Source organism: Cinclus cinclus, chromosome 15 (assembly GCF_963662255.1).
Source record: "Cinclus cinclus chromosome 15, bCinCin1.1, whole genome shotgun sequence".
NCBI lineage: Eukaryota > Metazoa > Chordata > Aves > Passeriformes > Cinclidae > Cinclus > Cinclus cinclus.
Genome location: NC_085060.1, coordinates 11,325,955 through 11,345,133, shown reverse-complemented (window position 1 = coordinate 11,345,133; position 19,179 = coordinate 11,325,955). Strand labels below are relative to the sequence as shown.

Here is a 19,179-nt window from a genome sequence, read left to right as displayed (position 1 = left end):
AAAAAGTATTATTTAACTAATAATTTTTCTGCAATTCAAGGTTAATAACTATTAAAAGCTTAACTGGTAAAAAAATTAGTTTTAAAAAAACCCAGCCACTGAATACCTCCCCAACACACACAAAATTTTTAAATAGCAAAAAAATCCCATGAAGTTGCATTAAAAAGTAAGATATGCCACATTAAAAACAAACAACCCCTTCACCACAAACCCTGATACTGAATTAAAAACAATTCCCAATCCCCCACACCACAAACCCTGACTGGCATGTGCAAAAGCCAACTTACTTGTGAAAAGCAGTGATTCTCTTCAGTGTTGACAAGACTTGATATGCATCATCTTCATCAGGTTCCTCCCCCTATTTAATAATCATACAGTGAATCAAAGCAGTGTAGTCTAAGTGAACTGGGGAACTTACTAAAACCAAACACACTCTCTAACTGGAGGGACAAGAGGGTGCAGACCTGATTCTAAATTGTCATGCCACATATGCTTATAGAAGAGTTAGAGAGATAGGGCAGTTCACATCTAGAGATGGAGTCAATTATGTTAAATGTCATTAAATGTTCCAACCTAGACAATTCTACAAATCTATAAAATAGTAGCAGAAGAAGAGAGAGGGGGACGGGGAGGAAGGAGAAGGGAGAAAAAACGGAAAAAGCCTAGGATAGCAGAATACAATGTATAATGTAGGTGCTTCTATTTTCTCTGAAGAATCCAGCAGAGGCCACTGTCAGACAAAAGACACTGGACCAGATGGGCCACAGGTCAGTACTTCAGTTTTACTTTAATCACAGAAAAGTCTGAGTGAGGTAAGAGAACTGGTTTGTTTTAATCTTCCCATAAGTTCTGACAAACTTGTATTTAGTGAAAAAAAGAGTAAAATGAAAGGGTCAATTTGTACCTATTTGCACATAAGATAAACCATCTGAGGTCAAGAAACTCCTCCTTATTCTAGCAGAGATAACCCAAGTTTTACTATTCTGTAGTTGCACAACCTATCAAAGAACTAAGGATTTCAACACTTCCACCAGAGTATTTGCCATTTTCCTTCAAGCCAACTTCTGACATCTCATTTCCTTGCTTTACCTCTCATCCTTTCTTTTCATCACAAAGGGAAACAAATTTCTTTAGGATTTCTAGAATGGAGTTCTAGATCAGAACAAAAAGCAAGAGAAAAAAGGAGAGCTTGACATGCATCTAAGACATGCATCTAAGAAATGCCGAGAATGAAGCTGTCAAAAAGACACTTCCTATGCTCCTTACCACAGATGAAAAGGAGAAACAAGTTTTGTCTGAATATCAGAGATCCTACATAGTGAAGTTAAATACTCTATCAGAAGATTCTCACTTTTCAGATCAACACAGTGTGGGAACAAAGTTATTTTTGATCTACTAACTGCATCTGCTTGCATTCAGGAAGGGAGGAGGAGTGTTTTCTAGAGATTTTGGTATTTCACAACAGCAACACGCAACCACAGGCAAGACTAGTTACAGTAGTACATCTGAGGAGAATCCTAGGGGAATTACAATACTACAACTCTCAAAAATGTAAGCCTCAAAACCTAAGAGTAAAAAGTTTATGTAGTTAAATGTTTACTGAAACTTATTTCAGATTCCCGAAGGACTCTTGTCAAAAGGAGATCAAAATTAAAGACTCACTGTCTTAATCTAAAAGAACAGTCTGTGTTCACACAATCACAGCAGTGACACTGTTGCATTACTGCACTCAACAGTTTCGAAAATCAGAGGAAAGCTCCCATCCACAGCTCTGACTTGCAGAGAAAGACAGAAAAAAATACTGAAAATATTTACAAAGGAGGGAAAAGGTGATCATGCACATTAAAATACCTCTTGCAGGAAGTCCTCAAGAAGTCGATTAAACTTGTCTGCCAATTCATCTATTAACTGACTTCTTGCAATGTCAACCCTGTTAAAAATTGTGAATTCTTCATTACAAAGAGCATGGTAGGTTTTTGAACAGGCTTCCAAAACATCTATATCCGTGTGCTTCTCCACGATATCCCGGATTTGTCGCAGTAAGGCATCCAAATGCTACAAGGAAGACAAGCCAAAGAAGAAAATACATATTTTAATTTTCATATACATATATACACACACAAATACACACACATTTTTAATAAACCTTAAAGAATTTTAAAAGGTAAATTCTATTTATTACTTTTCTAACTATGATAACAGAACACAAACACCTTCTAGAAAATGAGTGAAGATTCTGAGAAATTAAGTCTATTTATCAAAAATTAAGTTGGAGCTTGTCAAATACTAAATCAAAGAAGTGATTAAAAATTTGCTATTGTTGGTATGGTCTTATCTTGAATTTGCAATGACAACTGAACAACACACAAGTATTTACCTCCCACTCACACAAGCATTTATGCATGTTTGTGTGTGTCTTAAAAGCTGTATAATTGAAGACTTAGTTTTGTAACACTCTACTGTCTGCCAGCTAAAGCCAACTTCAGCTGCTCATATATTCCTCCCCTCAACCTGAGTTGCTCACTACTGCTTGATCACTGTTGGCTATGCTATCAACTACACATTTCATCACTTTTTGACTAATGATATCCAGCTACTTCCTTCACAATGCAATAGCACATCTGAGAAGGAGACTAGAGATGGGAACAGCTTCATCACCATAGCAGATAAAATGAGAGCAGTAACTACATCATTTGTGATCTGGTATTCTTCTTTTTCATGCAATGATGATGGTGGTTTTCTAGTTTCGGTGATAGAAAAAGAAAACTTACTGAGGTGTTTCTATAATTTTTATCTGTGACTGTTATCTCAAATATGACCATAATCCAGCAATAAACATTCTCAATTTAAGTTCATCTAACTGGCAGGATTTCTGTTAAAACTGGCCAGATAGGCCTTAGAAAACTCAAATTTTCAATATCTCTAAGAAGAGCAGCCAGTCATAACTCTGAAATCAAAGTTGCACTATCAGTAAGAGTTACAATAAATAAAATCTCCTTTACACAAAAAACACTCCTAAAATCATGACCAAAATTCCAGAGATGAAGTCTAAATTCTGGAACTTTCCCTTTTATATTAATGTGTGGATATTATCATACCTTTTCTAATCGCCCCGTTGTATAAATTTCCAAATCAAAGTACTGTGGCAACTGCAATAAGTTGGTGACCTTTTCTGCATCTACAGAATACTGTAAAATTGTCAAGGAAAAAAGTTTAGATGAAAAAAGTCATGGATAACATAGCTCATTATAGAACAAGCAAATATAAACAAAGATTAGTAAGGAAAAAAAACCAACTTGTGGCAAGCTGTATCATTAATTACAGAAATACACTTGTAAGCATTTCAACAACCATCCATCAGCAAGAAATGGAATTAAACCTACCTTTGCTAGCAACTGAGGAAGTGCCACTGCAAAAAGCTCAGTAATTTTTGTCCTGTCATCCAACTGGGTTTTCTTTTCCTTTGCTGTCAGCACCTAAAATATCAGTATTGTAAGGATTTTACATCTAAAAGTTCTAGTGCAAAGTTTCATTATCATTAATGAAATGATGATTAGATACATGGACCTCTAAAACCACTGTAACATATCAATGTAAAGCAGGAGAGAAGTGAGCAATTATAAAAAAGGAAAAAAATCTACATTCAGCATTCAAAAATTCAATTCAAAGTCAGTCCTAACACTATTAAGATTATCTTGAAAACAGAAGTGATAACCTAGAATAAAAGGTTTACCTTTCCTGCAACAAAATGTCCTGACTGGAACAACAATATAAGAACGGGAACCCCTTCAGCTTACAATTTTTAACAATAGTTAATTAATTTGTCAATCCTATCTTCATACAAGCTTTGAACCTGTTCTTAAATGGGTTTCTTACCAAAATATGCACCAGTCTTGAGAGAAGACGGCTTAATGCCTCAACAAATGAGGCTGTCTAAACTCTCTAATCACAGAAAAGCCACTTGGTGGACTGGCCTTCTTCCAAGAGACTATGGAGTGTATTTTCCCTTCCCTCATTTTGCTCTTTCAAACTGCAAATAGTTTTAGCTTTTCCCATACATTGATTCTCGTCCTCCTTTCAAACCAATACTGTTTTCAAAATCAGTTTTTATTACCTTTATTAATACAAACAAATGCAGTAGTTCAAACAGTACTGAGCACCCACCCATGTCCAGAAAGAGCAAACTAGCCAGGGTAGTCAGATGTGGAGACCAAAGCTGAATCTCCAATCTCAGTCCCTTCAGCAACAACAGCCTACAATCTTCTCCATCTTCCCACAGTTCCCACAGTGGGAAGAGAGCCCCACAGAACCATTCCCACATCTCTAGATGAGTAGGTTTTCTGCTTCCTACCCTTTTCCCCGTTCCTCTTCCCACAGGAGGATGACATTCAGCCGCTTGCCGAATTGTACAAAGCATTATTTCGATCAGTGCACTTTCCTGTCTGTCTGTTAAAGCTGAAAGTTTAAGAAACAGATATCAACACATCTTATTCTTCATTTTCCACAAGGATTAAGATATTTTAGTATCTTTATTTGGGTTTTGGGGTTTTTTGGTTTAGGTTTTTGTTTTTTGTTTGTTTTTTTGTTGTTGTTTTTTTTTGTTTGTTTGTTTTTTGTTGTTTTTTTGTTTTGTTTTGTTTTTTGTTTCAGGCAAAAAGACAAGACATGTAGACCAATAGCTCATTTCCAGCATTGGGGGTAGCAGGGGGGACAGAGAAGTATCTTATCAAATGACACCAGAAAACACTGAAAAATTGAGGGAATATCACTGGATGAGTCACAGGACGGAATGAAACAAACAGTAAGTTTTATAATTATTTTACTTCCTTTCTATTTTTCAGAGGTCCATTTACTAGGACCTATAAATTACAAAATTGTGCCAGGGGTTTTGTTTGGGCCTACTGTCATCACAGAAATTATTGTATTTTTCCATATGGTAGTTATAACAATAAATTAACCAGTTTCACTAATGCAAAAAGTGCAGCCGGAACTTGTGGAACACCAAGGCAACACTGCGTGTTAATTCCTTCTCTTTTCTTCTAACCACTGTTCTTGTGTCACACTTCCCTATCAGATGGTGATCTCTTTCTACTCTTCTTCACATTTCATAATTAATATTAGCAACTTCTTATAGTCATGGAAACACAGAAAATGTATGTAAACATCTTTTTTTCCTTATTTCAAGCCTAACAAAAACTGCACAGCAATACAAACAAAGATCTACAAAAATCTCTTACGTTCTTCTCCATTGAGAGGCTCCTCCAGCAGAAGACTGTTCATACATTCCCAATCCTTCAAGAGGTCTGTTGCACAGTCCCACATGCTGTCCACAAGATAAGCAGCATGTTCATGCAACTAAAATAAGAACAGATTACGTATTTTATCAGCAATGAAGATTATTACATAATAAGTTTTGTGAGCTCTCTGGTTAAACAGAAGATTTTCTTCCCCAATTCACTTAAAAACATTAATCCAGACCAACAGCTACAAGGAGAAGTGCTACAAGAAATGGGTGGATAGAAGGGCTTGTGGGCTTTTTTGCTTTTTTTCTCTCTCTCCTTTTAAATCTATTAAATCACAGGCTATTTATACTTACACATTGTCATGTTTATCAGAGTAGCACTCACCCTGTTTCAACACTGTGTACCAACAGATCCTTCAAATAAACACAACCACACAAAACAGTCTTTTGACCCCCCCAGGTTGCTCAAACAACAGGAAAGCTAGGACAGATTCATGGTTATTAACCAATGAATGGGGAAAAGAAAACCAACAGAATTTAGCTGACAAAAATTAGAAGAACACAACAACAACAATAACAAAAATCCACACACACCACAAAAAAACAGACATCCCTGAGACCCAACTTACTTCACTTTCCAAAAAGAAAAACACTAATGTCTTCACAAGATTAGCATTTGGACTTTGTCTTCCCCTCCTTTTCAGTATTCCATCATCTTCAGCATCTCTGCGACTGAAAAGCCTAAAAGAAAAATTGTTTCTTGACAAGTCTCTTCCTCATTGTCTTCACTACCGTCAGTTCACATCAAGATACCCATTTTTTTACACACTAAATACCTTGTTGCTTGGCTCCATATTTTATTTTGAAAGGAAGTAATTTGGGACAAGTATCATTTGAACAATTTCATACATGCTAAGTTGATATTCCACTGACTGTCTTCAGTGGGATGTATAATTATAACAAAATGCTTTACAAACATGAATGATAATTGCAGGCACTTGAGGTCCTATGCTCCTTCTCAACAAATGGTATTTTCTGAACCTCCCTACAGGAGACTTTAAAGCAGCTAAGAAATATTGGAAGGAGGTCTGAAAAGTATTAGATAGAAACTCTATTTTGTTCTCCTACACACCTGACATGTTGGATTTTTAGTGGATTTTTTAAATGAAAATTATTTTATGAAATGATCATATGGGACAATGGAGAAGAGGTGGGCACATGGGAGGAACTACAAATGGGAAAACACTCAGGATGCAAGCCCAAGTTTTAGGCCCCAAACTACATAAGCATTTTAAGATGTTTCACAGGAAGAATAGGAAACGAGAAGATATAGGAACATTTTTATTATATTCCCTGAAGGTACAAGTTTTCAAAGTGCAGCCTTCAAAACTGCTATTTCCCACTTAGAAAAACTACAGCAGTTCAGAAAAATACAGCAATGTTACATTGTCTCTTCTTTCTTAAGGCCACTTTATGATTCACTTTTTCCTTTTCTTGATTAAATCTAATAAGAATCATCATATTAATGCACACAAATGCACAAAAATCTACAGGAGCAAGAAGTTAACTGTAATTTCTCCATCTTACTTTTTATAAAGAAATTCCCCTGCGGCAACTGCTACTGGCCGATGAGCTGAATAAACCAGGTGGTAGACATTTTCACAGTCTTCTGCAGTCAGAACTTCTTCACTACTCCTAGGGGTAGGAATGGGAAGAAGGAAAGAAAGAAAAAACCAAAAAGGCTGAGTCAACAAAGTATGAACCCTAATGAGGGAGATGGAAATGAATGAGAACCTAAACCTTCTCCTTCAATTCATCATCCTAAAACTCCAGAGTCTTATTTCCAAAGTCTTCCTAAATAAAATATACTGATAAAGTATGAGCTATTGCTAGAAGGTTATGCTGAAGAGTTCAACTACGGTGTAATGTTCAATATATTCCATGTTCTTCATTTCAAACATTCCATGACAGTTTTTAACTATGAGGCTGAATTCAAAGTTCCAAGCCCTTACACCTACTGAACTGTTGGAGATAAGAAGTAACACTGTCCTAGACAGATGACTTTTTCCTTGAGTACAAAATGCATAGACATTTCTATAGCCTCCAGATTATCTGAAGTGTCGTGCTGCTGGCCTCGCCCACAAGGACAACAAACATGTAAGCTTCAGTATTTGTTGTATGTCAGATAAGGAAATATACATGTACTTACTGTAAAACAAGAGTGAGTAATTTTATTGCTTGGACTGCAACATCATATTCTTTGTCAAGAGTCATAGACACAATTCTATCCTAAGAACACAAAAGAAAATATTTTTGAAGAGGAAAGAAGTGCAATGCAAGTTTTAAAAAATTCATATATACCCAAAGTAAGAAGTAATACTAACCTTGAAGCGACTGGTGAAGAGTTCCAATTTGGAATTAAGCTCCTTATTATAGTAAAGCCCTTGCAAAGCAGTTAGGCATTTGAGTCTTACTTCTCCTTGCTAAAATAAAATTAAGAACTGAATTAAAAGTCAAGTATAGGATACAGATGTGATCTTCGTGTCATACAAGACAAGTTTCTTTTATAGTCAGAATTAATTCAAAAACAAAGATTAAATGCTGTCACAATACACTACCAATAATCATGCTGATGATGTAAGAATATAACCTTGCTTGAAACAAGGCAGTGAAGCAACAAAAATGAACAAAACCTCCCAAGGTCCTTCCGCAGTTACCATCTCCATAGATCAAAATTCACCTGTTTCATTCTTTCTTTCTAAATACTCAAGATATTTCTGTCATTGACAACCATCCCCTGTTCAGACAAAATTACTAAGTAGATAATGAGAGAAATATTCCCCCTGAAACACAAGGACCTGCTTCAGCAGAGAACATGTTCCAAGGTACAGATGACCTCACCCCACTTCCAGAGGTTATTGGGCTTTTACACCACACCCATGGATGGCACAGCAAGACTAAGCAACCCTCATTTGTTTCACTTAAAATTCAACAGCCTGAAGTTTCTGATGCAAGAACTGAGGCAATATGCTGACTCAATAATGAGTCAGGGAGCATTTGTAAACTATATTGACCCTTCCAAGCAGAGAACAGTCTCTATGTGGTAGCTGGTAAATAAAGATTGAGGCACTGACCAGCACAAAAGAGGGCTTTTCCCATGCTTTTCCCAGCTAGATGAAAATGCTACAGAGTTTTGTAACTTGGCAAAACGGAGTACTGCCAAGCTATAGAGATGAAATGCATTAATTTGAAGTAGTTAAGCACTATGAACTAAAAGTTTGCATCAGCAGTAAATAAACAGAGAAGACCACTTGCCTACAATTAACAGTTCCTTTAAAAAATCTGTATGTACTCTCTAACACATTCAGAAGATTCAAGTCTGGCTTATATGTATTTTGAAATGCCAGTGTTTCTGAGTGATAAGGAAAGCAGTGACCAATTTAAATAGTTAAAGAGATCCAAACCTAGTCTGGAAAGACCAATAACCAAAACTAAGGAGTTCTGCTCCTTTTGCTCAGTGCAGTTTACCTTGTCATGCATAGTCCACCCTACGTATTTTAAGTAGCTGTCATTGAGAAAAGCATCACTGTACATTTTCATCCATATTCCGATCTCCTCAATGCAGATGGCTCTTATTTCAGCAATTGCATCTCTGTGGAGGGAAGTGGGGCAGTAAGTTCAAAGAGATGAATAATTAGAAATAACCTGCCACAGATTCCAGAAAAAATTAATGATGCTACACATTACTTACTAAGAGAAACTTACCGGTATCTATGCACAAAAACACCTTTAAATATTGCATTCATCATGTTTTCTATTTCATCCTGATTTTCTTGAAGCTGAAAGAACGTAGAGAGTACATAAACAGTGAGCAGAACTTTTACAGTCAGATCAGATAGTGTTGATGCTAGACAAACTAAATTAACATTTACAAGTGTGACCATCAAATCCTTTCACAGATTCAGAAATATTTACAGATCTGTTTCACAGAATGCTATCATTTAAGAAATTGTATCTACCACAGCATAAAAAATTTAAGAATTCTGACCACTGGAAAACTGTTTTTCAAGTGTAACGAAGACATCTTGGGTTTCTGAAAGGTCTTTCTTAATTAACTTATAAAAAAACCTGATTTAATTTTCTAGTAACATCACTGCTTTTTTACGTATCTGTGTATTACTCACTAGGACTGTCCCTGCACACACACCTAACAAAACTACATTGAATGGGTTGTTAAGAGATCAGTCTTAAACTGCAAGATCTTTGGGATATGAAAGAAGCTAAACTTGTCAGTTTATCTGAACTGTCAGGAAAAAAAAAAAAATCCTTAAAGGGTAACAGGTAAAAACACTGAAGAGCAAAGGTGAGATGTCTGCCTTGATCATGAAGAAGTTATTCCAGACGTCTAAAAAAACCAAAAAACTAAAAGAAAACAAACATCACCACCACCCCCCAAAGAAGACCAACAAACAAAAACTATACCAACAACTGCCCCAAAAGTAAAAACTGAAACCTGATTGAATTAGGGCTTTCAACAAGACAACATTGTCAGCAGTGAATCAGCAAGTCTCTTTTACACAAAAGAAAGAAAACAGAAGTAGACTGCATTTTCAATTTTGATAGTGCCTTCTGTACATGAAAAAAGCCTTATCTAAAGCCTTTAAACACGCTTTCTACTGAGATTATTACTGATATTATAAAAGCAGTATTTTGCTCCAAGATCACAGAAAGACTACATTTACTTCTTTTTACAGAAAACCAGACAGTAAGAAGCACCTTTCAAAGTTTTTAAAGCATTAAACATGAACAATCTGAAGAGTTAGAGATGGATAACTACCAAAACCAATTACAGAACAAGATTAATTATTAGCTGCCACTTACAAACACTTATTATATGCACACCAGCCAGGAGTTGCACTAACCTCCTTTCTCTTCTGTAGTAAGAGTTCCAGCCTATCATTAGCTCGTTTCCCAATTATTTTATTTCGTTCTGCTTCATATTGCCGTTGTGTGTTGTCCATGTTAATACTTAGATTTAATGCCACATTCACTAAAGCAGTCATCAGCTTCATGGCTACAAAAAAAAGTGAAAAGAATGAGGATTATTTAAAAGGTTACCTGAACTAAAAAAACTTAGAAGAAAAATCTTGACACCTCTTCCTGCATCTGTGAAAATACATACACTGCAAATTTTTTGATATACAAACTTATGCAATGTTTTACAAGGCACCTCATCATTATTTATCCAGACAATAGATACTATATTGCTATTCTGTACTTCGTTGTCACTTCTTTAATGCTGTAAGCATTATCTTTATTACAAAGTGTTATTATTGTTGAATTGAGATAAAGGATCTGTTTCCTCCCCAAAATGAAGGTAAAATGTAAGATTTACAAACATAGTCTAAGAAATAGTCCAAAAATAATTCTGTTATCAAAGGTAGACTGATACCATTCAGTCTTAAATACACAAAAAGTTTCTTTCTTCAAAAGGAAATGTCTTAAGACAACCAACACCACCATATCACACCAGTCTTCTTCCCTCAATTTAATTTTAATAAGGTGCAGGTTTTTCAAAGATTCATTTATTAGCAAAAGCAATGAAAGCACATTAGCCAACTACAAGCCAGAAAACAGAAAACCAAAATATAAAAAACACTTGCATGGGATTTTTTGTGTCCTTTTATTTTTAGTTCAATCCTTTTTAAAGAGTGCAGACAAATACCCCTCTTTCAGAAACTAGAAGGTGATCAATTGTGTACTTGTTTGTCTCGTGAGCTTCTGTAACAAGGCATAAAAGGGCTTGCACTGATGGATCCCACATAGAAAATTCTTGTGCATGCATCACCAGTATAAAGCTGATGAGCAAAGCTTAAAGACACAAAGTTATATTAAAATATCATCTCACACTGTCATCTCCAAGATTAAAGGACAAGTCTGAGTTAATTACAGAAGCCAAAATTACCAGAAATACCAGTAAATATGTTTAGAGTGATTTTGCTGGTACTCTTTTCCATATAAAATACAATCTTCAACAATACACACAATAAAACTCAGATGAACACAAAAAGCATGAGAATTGACTACTAATGTGAACAAATGAAAACATGTGGCTCATAAAAAAAATATTTTGCTTGACAGAAACTAACATGCAACAGAGCAATTTCTGAAACTTCTATCCAGGCATACCTCAAATAAAAATAATAATTTAAAATAAGGTAAAAACCTGCTTTTTAAGACCTAAAATTTGTATTAGTCATATTGTACAACAGTAAGAACTGACGATACAGCAGAATATGTAAACTCTCCTGAAATAAATGGTCTTGTTCCTCTCTTCGTTAAGAAACGCTCCAGCCGGTAGAAGTCACACACAGCAGCAACCCCATCTGCAGTGTGCTAATGTAAATTCAAGAGAGCTATCAAGGATACAAAAGGACTAACAGGACAGTTAGGACTGAAGCCAGCTGTAAATCAGCCAGGTCAAGGGACTCCAACAATAATTTCTTCCAGTGTGGCAAAACCTCAGTTACACACACAGCCTAAATTCACCTTGTTCAAAGTAAATTATTACAATAATCTCACATAAACTTACAGCTACAGGATGCCATTCACAATCTTTCCTCAGTAATCAGTGCAAGTTTAGGACTCCCTTATCCAGGAAGCTCATCCTTTGTCCATTCAAAGACACATTTCTTTGAATACTCTATACTTAACTCATAAGGGATTTCTTCGTAATATAACACATCAGGAAAAAAATATGCGAAAAGGTCAATTACATAAAGAAATTTAGAGACTGTATTACTGATAGAAAAGTTATTTTAAATTATTTCTAACGTGAAGACTGGAAATGCTACTTTACGTAGCACCATGGTCTCAATATGTAGCACAATTTAAGCTTGTAGCAAAAATTGCATCCAACATAAACTACAACTTCAGTTTGACTTAATGCAGAGGAGAACAACAGGTTCAACTGCATTTGAGATTAAAAGACATCTACACCCTTATTTATGACCAAAGACAAACTAGTAAAATCAACCGAAAATTTTCCTTCTATTTATTTTTTTTACTAAAGATAATAAAAACTAAGTACCAGACAGCTAGCAAAGAATGGGTGAAAACAGCACTGTGTTTCTCAGTAACAAAAATACAAGATAAAAGGCTGTCCCAAAGCAAGTTGCATTAGAGAAAACTGTATCACACAATAAAACACAAGCTGAATGTTGATTATAAAGAAGTTTAACCAGAGTAATTCTGTCCTGTGCAACATAAAATATTAAGTGTAAGCAATACTCAAATCAATATAATTCACTGACCTGCCAGTGTGCTAGTGTGCCGAAACGCTCGGACTTGTGAGTCTGACAGCCCCGTAAGCAGTGATATGACAGTATCCATCATGTACTCATCATATATGATGCTATATTGACATTGTCGGACGAGTACTCCAATGAACTCACAAAAACTGGATTTGAACTTTTTCCACTGGGGGCCAGCCATAGTTAGGGGATAATCTCCACTATCCTATTAAAACACAGAAAAGGAAACAGGAAACTCTTTCAAACATCTTAGAAGCTATTTCATTAAATAAAGATTAAGAAGAGGTGGCTACAACTTTAAAGCCAAAATCTCAGAGGCCTTAAAAATGATATATCAGAATACGATTCCATAAATAAATCTACTTTGCAGCTGAGACTTGTTATAACATGAAGACAACATTCTAACTACTAGTTTATCTTTTTCGTTTGATTAAAAAAAAAAAAAGAAAAAAGAAAATTATTTACCTTAGAAATCTGCTTCATTACACTACAACCATCACATGAACAGTTAGGTGACAAGTTTAGGAACAGGTTGGGATCATAATGAAGTTTACAGGGAAATGCTTACATACCAGATTGAAACTTCTGAAGTCATAAAATCACCTACTACAACACCTTGAATATAACAAATTCTGTGTCCTCTCCTGATATGGGTGCCTTTACAAATTACAGTAAAAGGACAGGAAGAAAAGAAGGATCATCCGTGTCAGTGCCTATGTGAACCATTTCTCTAAGAGGCTGAACAACAATACAGGTCGAAAAACAAAGAAAGTATCCATAAAAAGGGATTAGAAATCTTAGAGCTGTTCACTAAAATTCTGTTACAAGAAAAAGTGAGCATGACATAGTGATAAAAAAAACCATGTACCAACAGTCCCAGGTGTGGCTTTACAAACTTCACACAATATTGCCTTAGAATAATCAAATCTATTTATGCATTGAGGTAGTTAAGGAACACTAAAATCCCTTTAAAGGAAAGGATATTACATTTTCCCCTCAGTTAAAGTTATGGATTTTTTTTTTTAATTATTGGAGGGAATTGTTTCTGTACTAGATAAATTAGGGGAGGAGGTTTTAAAGCTACATTTACATTCTCTGGAACACCAGATGAGAGGAATACCACTCAAATCCAGGAAAACCACAAATAAATGAAAGCTAAATTGAACCAACAAAAAGAATCCAAACCAAAAACAAAATAAAAACTATAACAAACAAACCCAAAATAACCCCACCACCCACCAAAACCTTCCCCCTCCCCATACATCTCATTTACCCCAACACTCTGTGGAACTAAAAGTGACAATTTAAAGGGGAAAAAAATAAACTATAATCCCCATGAAAGGAAAAGCACTGGTCTTCAATTGAAGAATAATCAAACTCAAATCCCCACACTTTGTAGATTAATGAATGCATAGAAATATATTTAGTGACCATTTAAAGAGATAATTTAAGGCCTTATATGAACAGCAAGACAAGGAAGCATCTCCCAGAGTGCCACCACAGTAGGAGTTCCCACTATTTAAAAACTGAAAGTTAACATTGATTTCTTAAACCATTAATAAATTCCTAGTCCTATCAAGCTCAGTGAAATAAGAGTTTAATATTTTCATTCATAAAAGTCCTGTTTTTCATAACTCTTTATTCTTGAAATAAATGTCTAGCAAGGTAATCCAGCAAGATTAGGGCAGGTAAAAAGAAAATAGAAATTAATACATAACCAGCACTTCATTAAATTACCTCATCAAATTCTTCAGTCATTTTTCGGATTATTTCAGAATTCTGCATGTGTCGGAACATCTCTGCTGTAACAACTCCTACAATTTAGATATTAGGTCATTAGCACTGTTAATATGAAAGCTGTAGATGGCAGATTATATGCTTCCTGCTACAATTTCAAAATAACCCATTTTCACCTAACTTACTGATTACACACATATATTTTTAATAAATTTCGCTTTTTTTTCTTCTAGCATCCATGTATAACAAGTACTTAGCACCATTTATTTACGTAGGGTTTCTTCTTCCTCTTCTTCCTCTCAAGAAGCATGCTTGTGTGCATGTACACATACATCTAGAACTTACTCATTCACTCATACTCAGAAGCCAAAGATACCTGTGCCAGACCTCTGTATCAGTGAGCACTACACCATCTGAAGTGACCTTTGGGGACTCAAGATTCTAAATGGTGCAAGATGATTTTGAACAGCTGTATTGCTACTTATTACCTTCTGCATTGTAATAAACAATTAGTGCTTTCACGCAATTTCTATTTGCCTTGACCTCAAATTGTTAGACTTCCCAAAGTCCCCTGCAAAATTCATGACAAGGATCATCACAGAAAGCATTAAAAGATTCTGCATCTATCTTGTAACAAAAATCAGAAGGTCACTACTCTTGAAAGCACAGATAACCTCTGAAGAACACTGTTAGCTTTCTGGAGATTTACACAGGTTAAAAGATTATCAGGACAGAGAAACACTTGAGCAGAACAAAGTACATCCAGCTCTCCTCTATCAAGCATAGTGGTACTGCAAGGCAAGCTCTTGTGCCTTCTCTTCAAAAGGAGGTGAGAGGTAAAAGAATGGAGGATGTGGAAATGAGGAAAGAAAAACCAGAAAATAAAGAAAATCTATAAGCAAACACAATCTTACTGTAGACAGGCTACCATAAAGCTGTCCATAATATCTTTTGAAACAAGAATGTCTACAAAAAGCTATGAAGCAATCTTAATCAACAACAAAAGACAGGTACATCCAAATTAGAATTCCAAGACTGAGAACTGAACTATCAGTGATAGGAGAAATAATTTTCTGAAATAAGGAAAGCAGGAACAGAGGAAGAGAAGTACATGTTAAGTACCAGTACTGATTTCTATCAGCTGTAAATACAACAGCATTAATCAACACTTTAAACTACAGTATAAGATTTCTAAACCTCCTGCTCCCACCTTTAGAAATACTTGCTTAGCTTCAAGAACTTGATAATGTAAACTAGCTCTGGGGATGAAGCAGTCATACTACTCAGTAGTATGAAAGCAAAGATTGAGAATCATGCTGTATTATTACCTAAATGAATGAGTAAGCATTTCAGTATCTTACCTTTGCAGCCTGAACACTGAATAAAGAAGTTAATGAGATCAAGGAGTGCTATATCTCGGTCATGTTTGTACGACTCTATCCAGTCATCCACTACAGACTGAAAGAAAACAAAAAAAGCACTGCTCAGTTTTCATAAATTGAAGACACTGTTATTACTTAACTGCTTTGCAGTAAGTCATTCTTCTTCATCCCTTTAATAACTTCAACAGTCTTTTTTGATTACTGCAGAACTAAATGTTTAAATGATATTTTACCGCCATATGTTCTCAAGAACTCATTCTATAAACACATACCACTACAAAACTGACACCTAAACATAAAGCAGAGGAATACCATACCAGTAGCATTTTTGGAGGCAGAATGCAAAAATAATTGGGTAATTTTAGAGAATCAGGTTTTTATTTACACCCTCCCCCTGCTCTGCCAAGCCATTTGCATTTCTCTGAAAATACTATTTGTCCATTCAATCCCAACAGCTACAACTCCCTATATTCTTTTAAAAAGGTGTCCCCCAATGAACTTTGCTTCATCCACATTTGCCCTAACAGGGTGAACAGCACTGCCCTACACTCCATGGATATTAATTACTCTGTAGTCACTAAGCCAAATACAAACAAGCACATTTTATTAAAAGACATTAGTGTGAAACAATTAAACCTGTGATAATCATTCTGAGAAAACAGAATTTACATGCAATTATGTTTTAACTATCCATTTGTAGAGTACAAATCATCTACTGCCATGGTCATAAAAGCACAGACTCACACAATTTTATTAACACAGGTACAAGAGACTCACTTCAGTATCAGGTTCTCAGGTTTGACTTTTTTTAATACGTTAGTACCTTTCCCTGTATGATGGAATAATTCAGAATTTCAAAAGATAGCTGGACTATGAAGCATCTCCAAAGCTTCCTGTCTGTATTCTCAGTGCTTACTCTCACAAGCAATATTGCTGTGAGGACAAATAAAACATATTGCCATCGAGAAAAACTTCTGTACAGACACAATGCTAAATCCCTCTTCCCTGAATCTTAGATTTTTTTATACTGTGATGCATAACTTTTGTCAGCACAACAAAACGAATGAAAAACTCAGAGAAACTGTTATGGTCTTTCCACTAGGAACAGAACATATGAACTGGACCCGAGTGCATTGACCTGAAGCAAAGAATGAAATATGGGGAAAGCAAATTTGGCTTCTCAAGAAGGTCACTAAGCAAGAACTGAAGAATGATAGGAATGGAACAAATATTTCAATTAGGCAGCCTTGTTTTCAGAATCTATTCAATTTAAAGAAGCTCCAGCAAAACAGTTTTTTCTTGAAACATTCTGTCTCTGTAAATGAACCACCTCTCTTTGCCAGGGAACAGACACTAATTCACAGAATGGATTAGGCTGGAAAAGACTTTTGAGGTCAGAGTTCAACCTATAACTTACCACCACCTTCTCAACTAATTCAGAAGGTACAGAACAGAATTTAAAATAAAATAATTAAATTAAAATCATTACTAAAATTTTTCCATATAAGCAAACAATGAGGGTCATGGAGAAAACTTTGTACTCCGACTGTTGAAATGGACTTTAGTTTAAAAATAATTTGAGAAGTTTTTTCTTCCAAATTTAAAAACATTGACAGAGATTCAGGTATCAATATCTCAATTCAGCAGAATAATCAGACCAGGCAAAGGTCCATTTTGCCCTCGGAAAGCAAATTATTTTTACTGCATATCATTTTAAACAGTTAAAAAGTCATGAAAATACAACTACTGATAACTGGCTGAACAAGTTGCACACAGAGCAACAGTTATAGAAGTATTGTTTTTCCATCTGCTTTGAAACAGAACAAAACAAATGACAGAAGAATCAGAATTTCTCTGTGCAAATACATCCAAGTAATTTGTTCTTGTCCCCAGCTGTAATGCAGCAGCCTGCAAACCTTGAGAGGACTGCACAGCAACCCCAGTTTCCTGCATGTGTATTACAGGAGCTGCAAACTCTAGATTTCCACTCCCAAAGATAGCCTTTTCTTCCACACTGCCAGGAGTCACATGAGTGAGTCAGCAGGAAAGCTTCATGGCTGAGTGTCTCTCAACTGGGAGACAAGCAAACAACTTAGTGACTTATCTGAATTAAAAAAAAAACAACATAAACAGTGCTGTACTTCTTAATAGTCTGACTTCAGTCCTGTTACTAAATACAGTGAGGAGAGTGCCTAATGTAGATACTTGAAGGGGTTAAATTTCCCCTAAGTTGACTTGGCCAGAGTATATTGCTATACTGTAATTGCCTGGAATTTGGTAAGGAAATTTAAAGAGCCTGTAAATTGTAGCTAGTGATTTTACTCTGGATGAGAGAAGAGAAGCAACTATTTATTTTCAGATATTCTAAGCTCTATGCAAATTCCAAAAACTATAGATTCTTGTTAAGTTCTATGACAAAAATAAGTCTAAATCACATTTTTATTTAGTTACCACCACACAAAAAGGACTTGAAAGTTATGCAATCTAAAATAACCTTTCTTCATTCAGGATACTTTGAATTAGTATGAACTTACTCACTTCATATGTGATTATTTATGAATAACATTTAGAAATGAAAGATCAGTTAATTCAAATTCAAACATCAACAGAGCAAAACCACTTTATTTTGATTCTTATATAAAGTAAAAACAGCAATTTGAAGAAAAAAAATTACTTTGGATTTCATTTGATTAAATTGCATGGAGAAGAAAACATTGTTATATTTAAATTCTATCTATATCCAAGTCATAGAGCTATCCCAGGTCTTACCTGCATAGCACTCTTGCCCATTTTAACTACTTCAAAGAGCATCATGTTTTCCACACCATTCTGCTGATGATGTCCATTCATCCGATTCGGACCACCAGGTTTCCCTCCTCCGTTTCCACTTTTTCCCTTCTCTGCTGGTCCTTTTTTTCCTTTTTTACAGGTCTGCAACAACACACACACGAGGTTTTACTTAATTATTATGAAGTATTAAAAAAAAAAATCACTATCCATATCATGACAAATATAGACAAGCCTTTGATTTTCAGCAACCGTATTTTTTAAATGTTTTTTATATATCTGTTTGTCTGTATATATAGATAAAATTTAAAAAAAAATCAGAAGTTGAGATCTCATGTGAACTCAGCAGACCCTGAGTGATACAAAGACCAGTAAGAACTGTACAGGTTCTTCCTTCCCTCATTAAAAATCTTTTAGCAACTAAAAATGTGATTAGTGAAAGGTCTCCAATTCATTAACCTTTTGTTTGTTCATTTGAATACATGCTAGCAAGTGGGGGGTGAGGAAGAGCAGACAGGTGTCATTGCATTTGATTTTCCACATCAAGTCTGACTTAGAGAAAGAAGAAGGAGGATTAAGTACAAATTACATAACTGTTGTACCAAATCTATCACCAGCTCTCAATAACCAGGTGCTCTGCACTGGTTCAGGCTCATGGGTGTCCAGTGAGGGATTACAGCCCAGGCCAGCACGCTGCAGGGAAGGAGCCACACAGGGC

At 35.4% G+C, this 19,179-nt stretch overlaps 1 protein-coding gene across 5 annotated transcripts in view; it reads right to left on the bottom strand.

Annotated features, from left to right (window-relative positions):
• Positions 1–19,179, bottom strand: part of STAG2 (STAG2 cohesin complex component) — a 92,871-nt gene that overhangs the window by 34,775 nt on the left and 38,917 nt on the right. For all 5 annotated transcript variants that reach the window (XM_062502846.1, XM_062502844.1, XM_062502847.1 and 2 more), the window contains 17 exons: positions 18,444–18,605; positions 15,654–15,750; positions 14,293–14,369; positions 12,556–12,760; positions 10,165–10,316; positions 9,008–9,081; positions 8,771–8,894; positions 7,627–7,725; positions 7,452–7,531; positions 6,830–6,937; positions 5,872–5,983; positions 5,238–5,355; positions 4,352–4,455; positions 3,384–3,476; positions 3,099–3,188; positions 1,852–2,055; positions 288–358 (listed from right to left, as the gene is read on the bottom strand). In XM_062502846.1, coding sequence (XP_062358830.1) covers positions 288–358; positions 1,852–2,055; positions 3,099–3,188; positions 3,384–3,476; positions 4,352–4,455; positions 5,238–5,355; positions 5,872–5,983; positions 6,830–6,937; positions 7,452–7,531; positions 7,627–7,725; positions 8,771–8,894; positions 9,008–9,081; positions 10,165–10,316; positions 12,556–12,760; positions 14,293–14,369; positions 15,654–15,750; positions 18,444–18,605 — 1,970 coding nt within the window. The remainder of the gene's footprint in view (positions 1–287; positions 359–1,851; positions 2,056–3,098; positions 3,189–3,383; positions 3,477–4,351; positions 4,456–5,237; positions 5,356–5,871; positions 5,984–6,829; positions 6,938–7,451; positions 7,532–7,626; positions 7,726–8,770; positions 8,895–9,007; positions 9,082–10,164; positions 10,317–12,555; positions 12,761–14,292; positions 14,370–15,653; positions 15,751–18,443; positions 18,606–19,179) is intronic.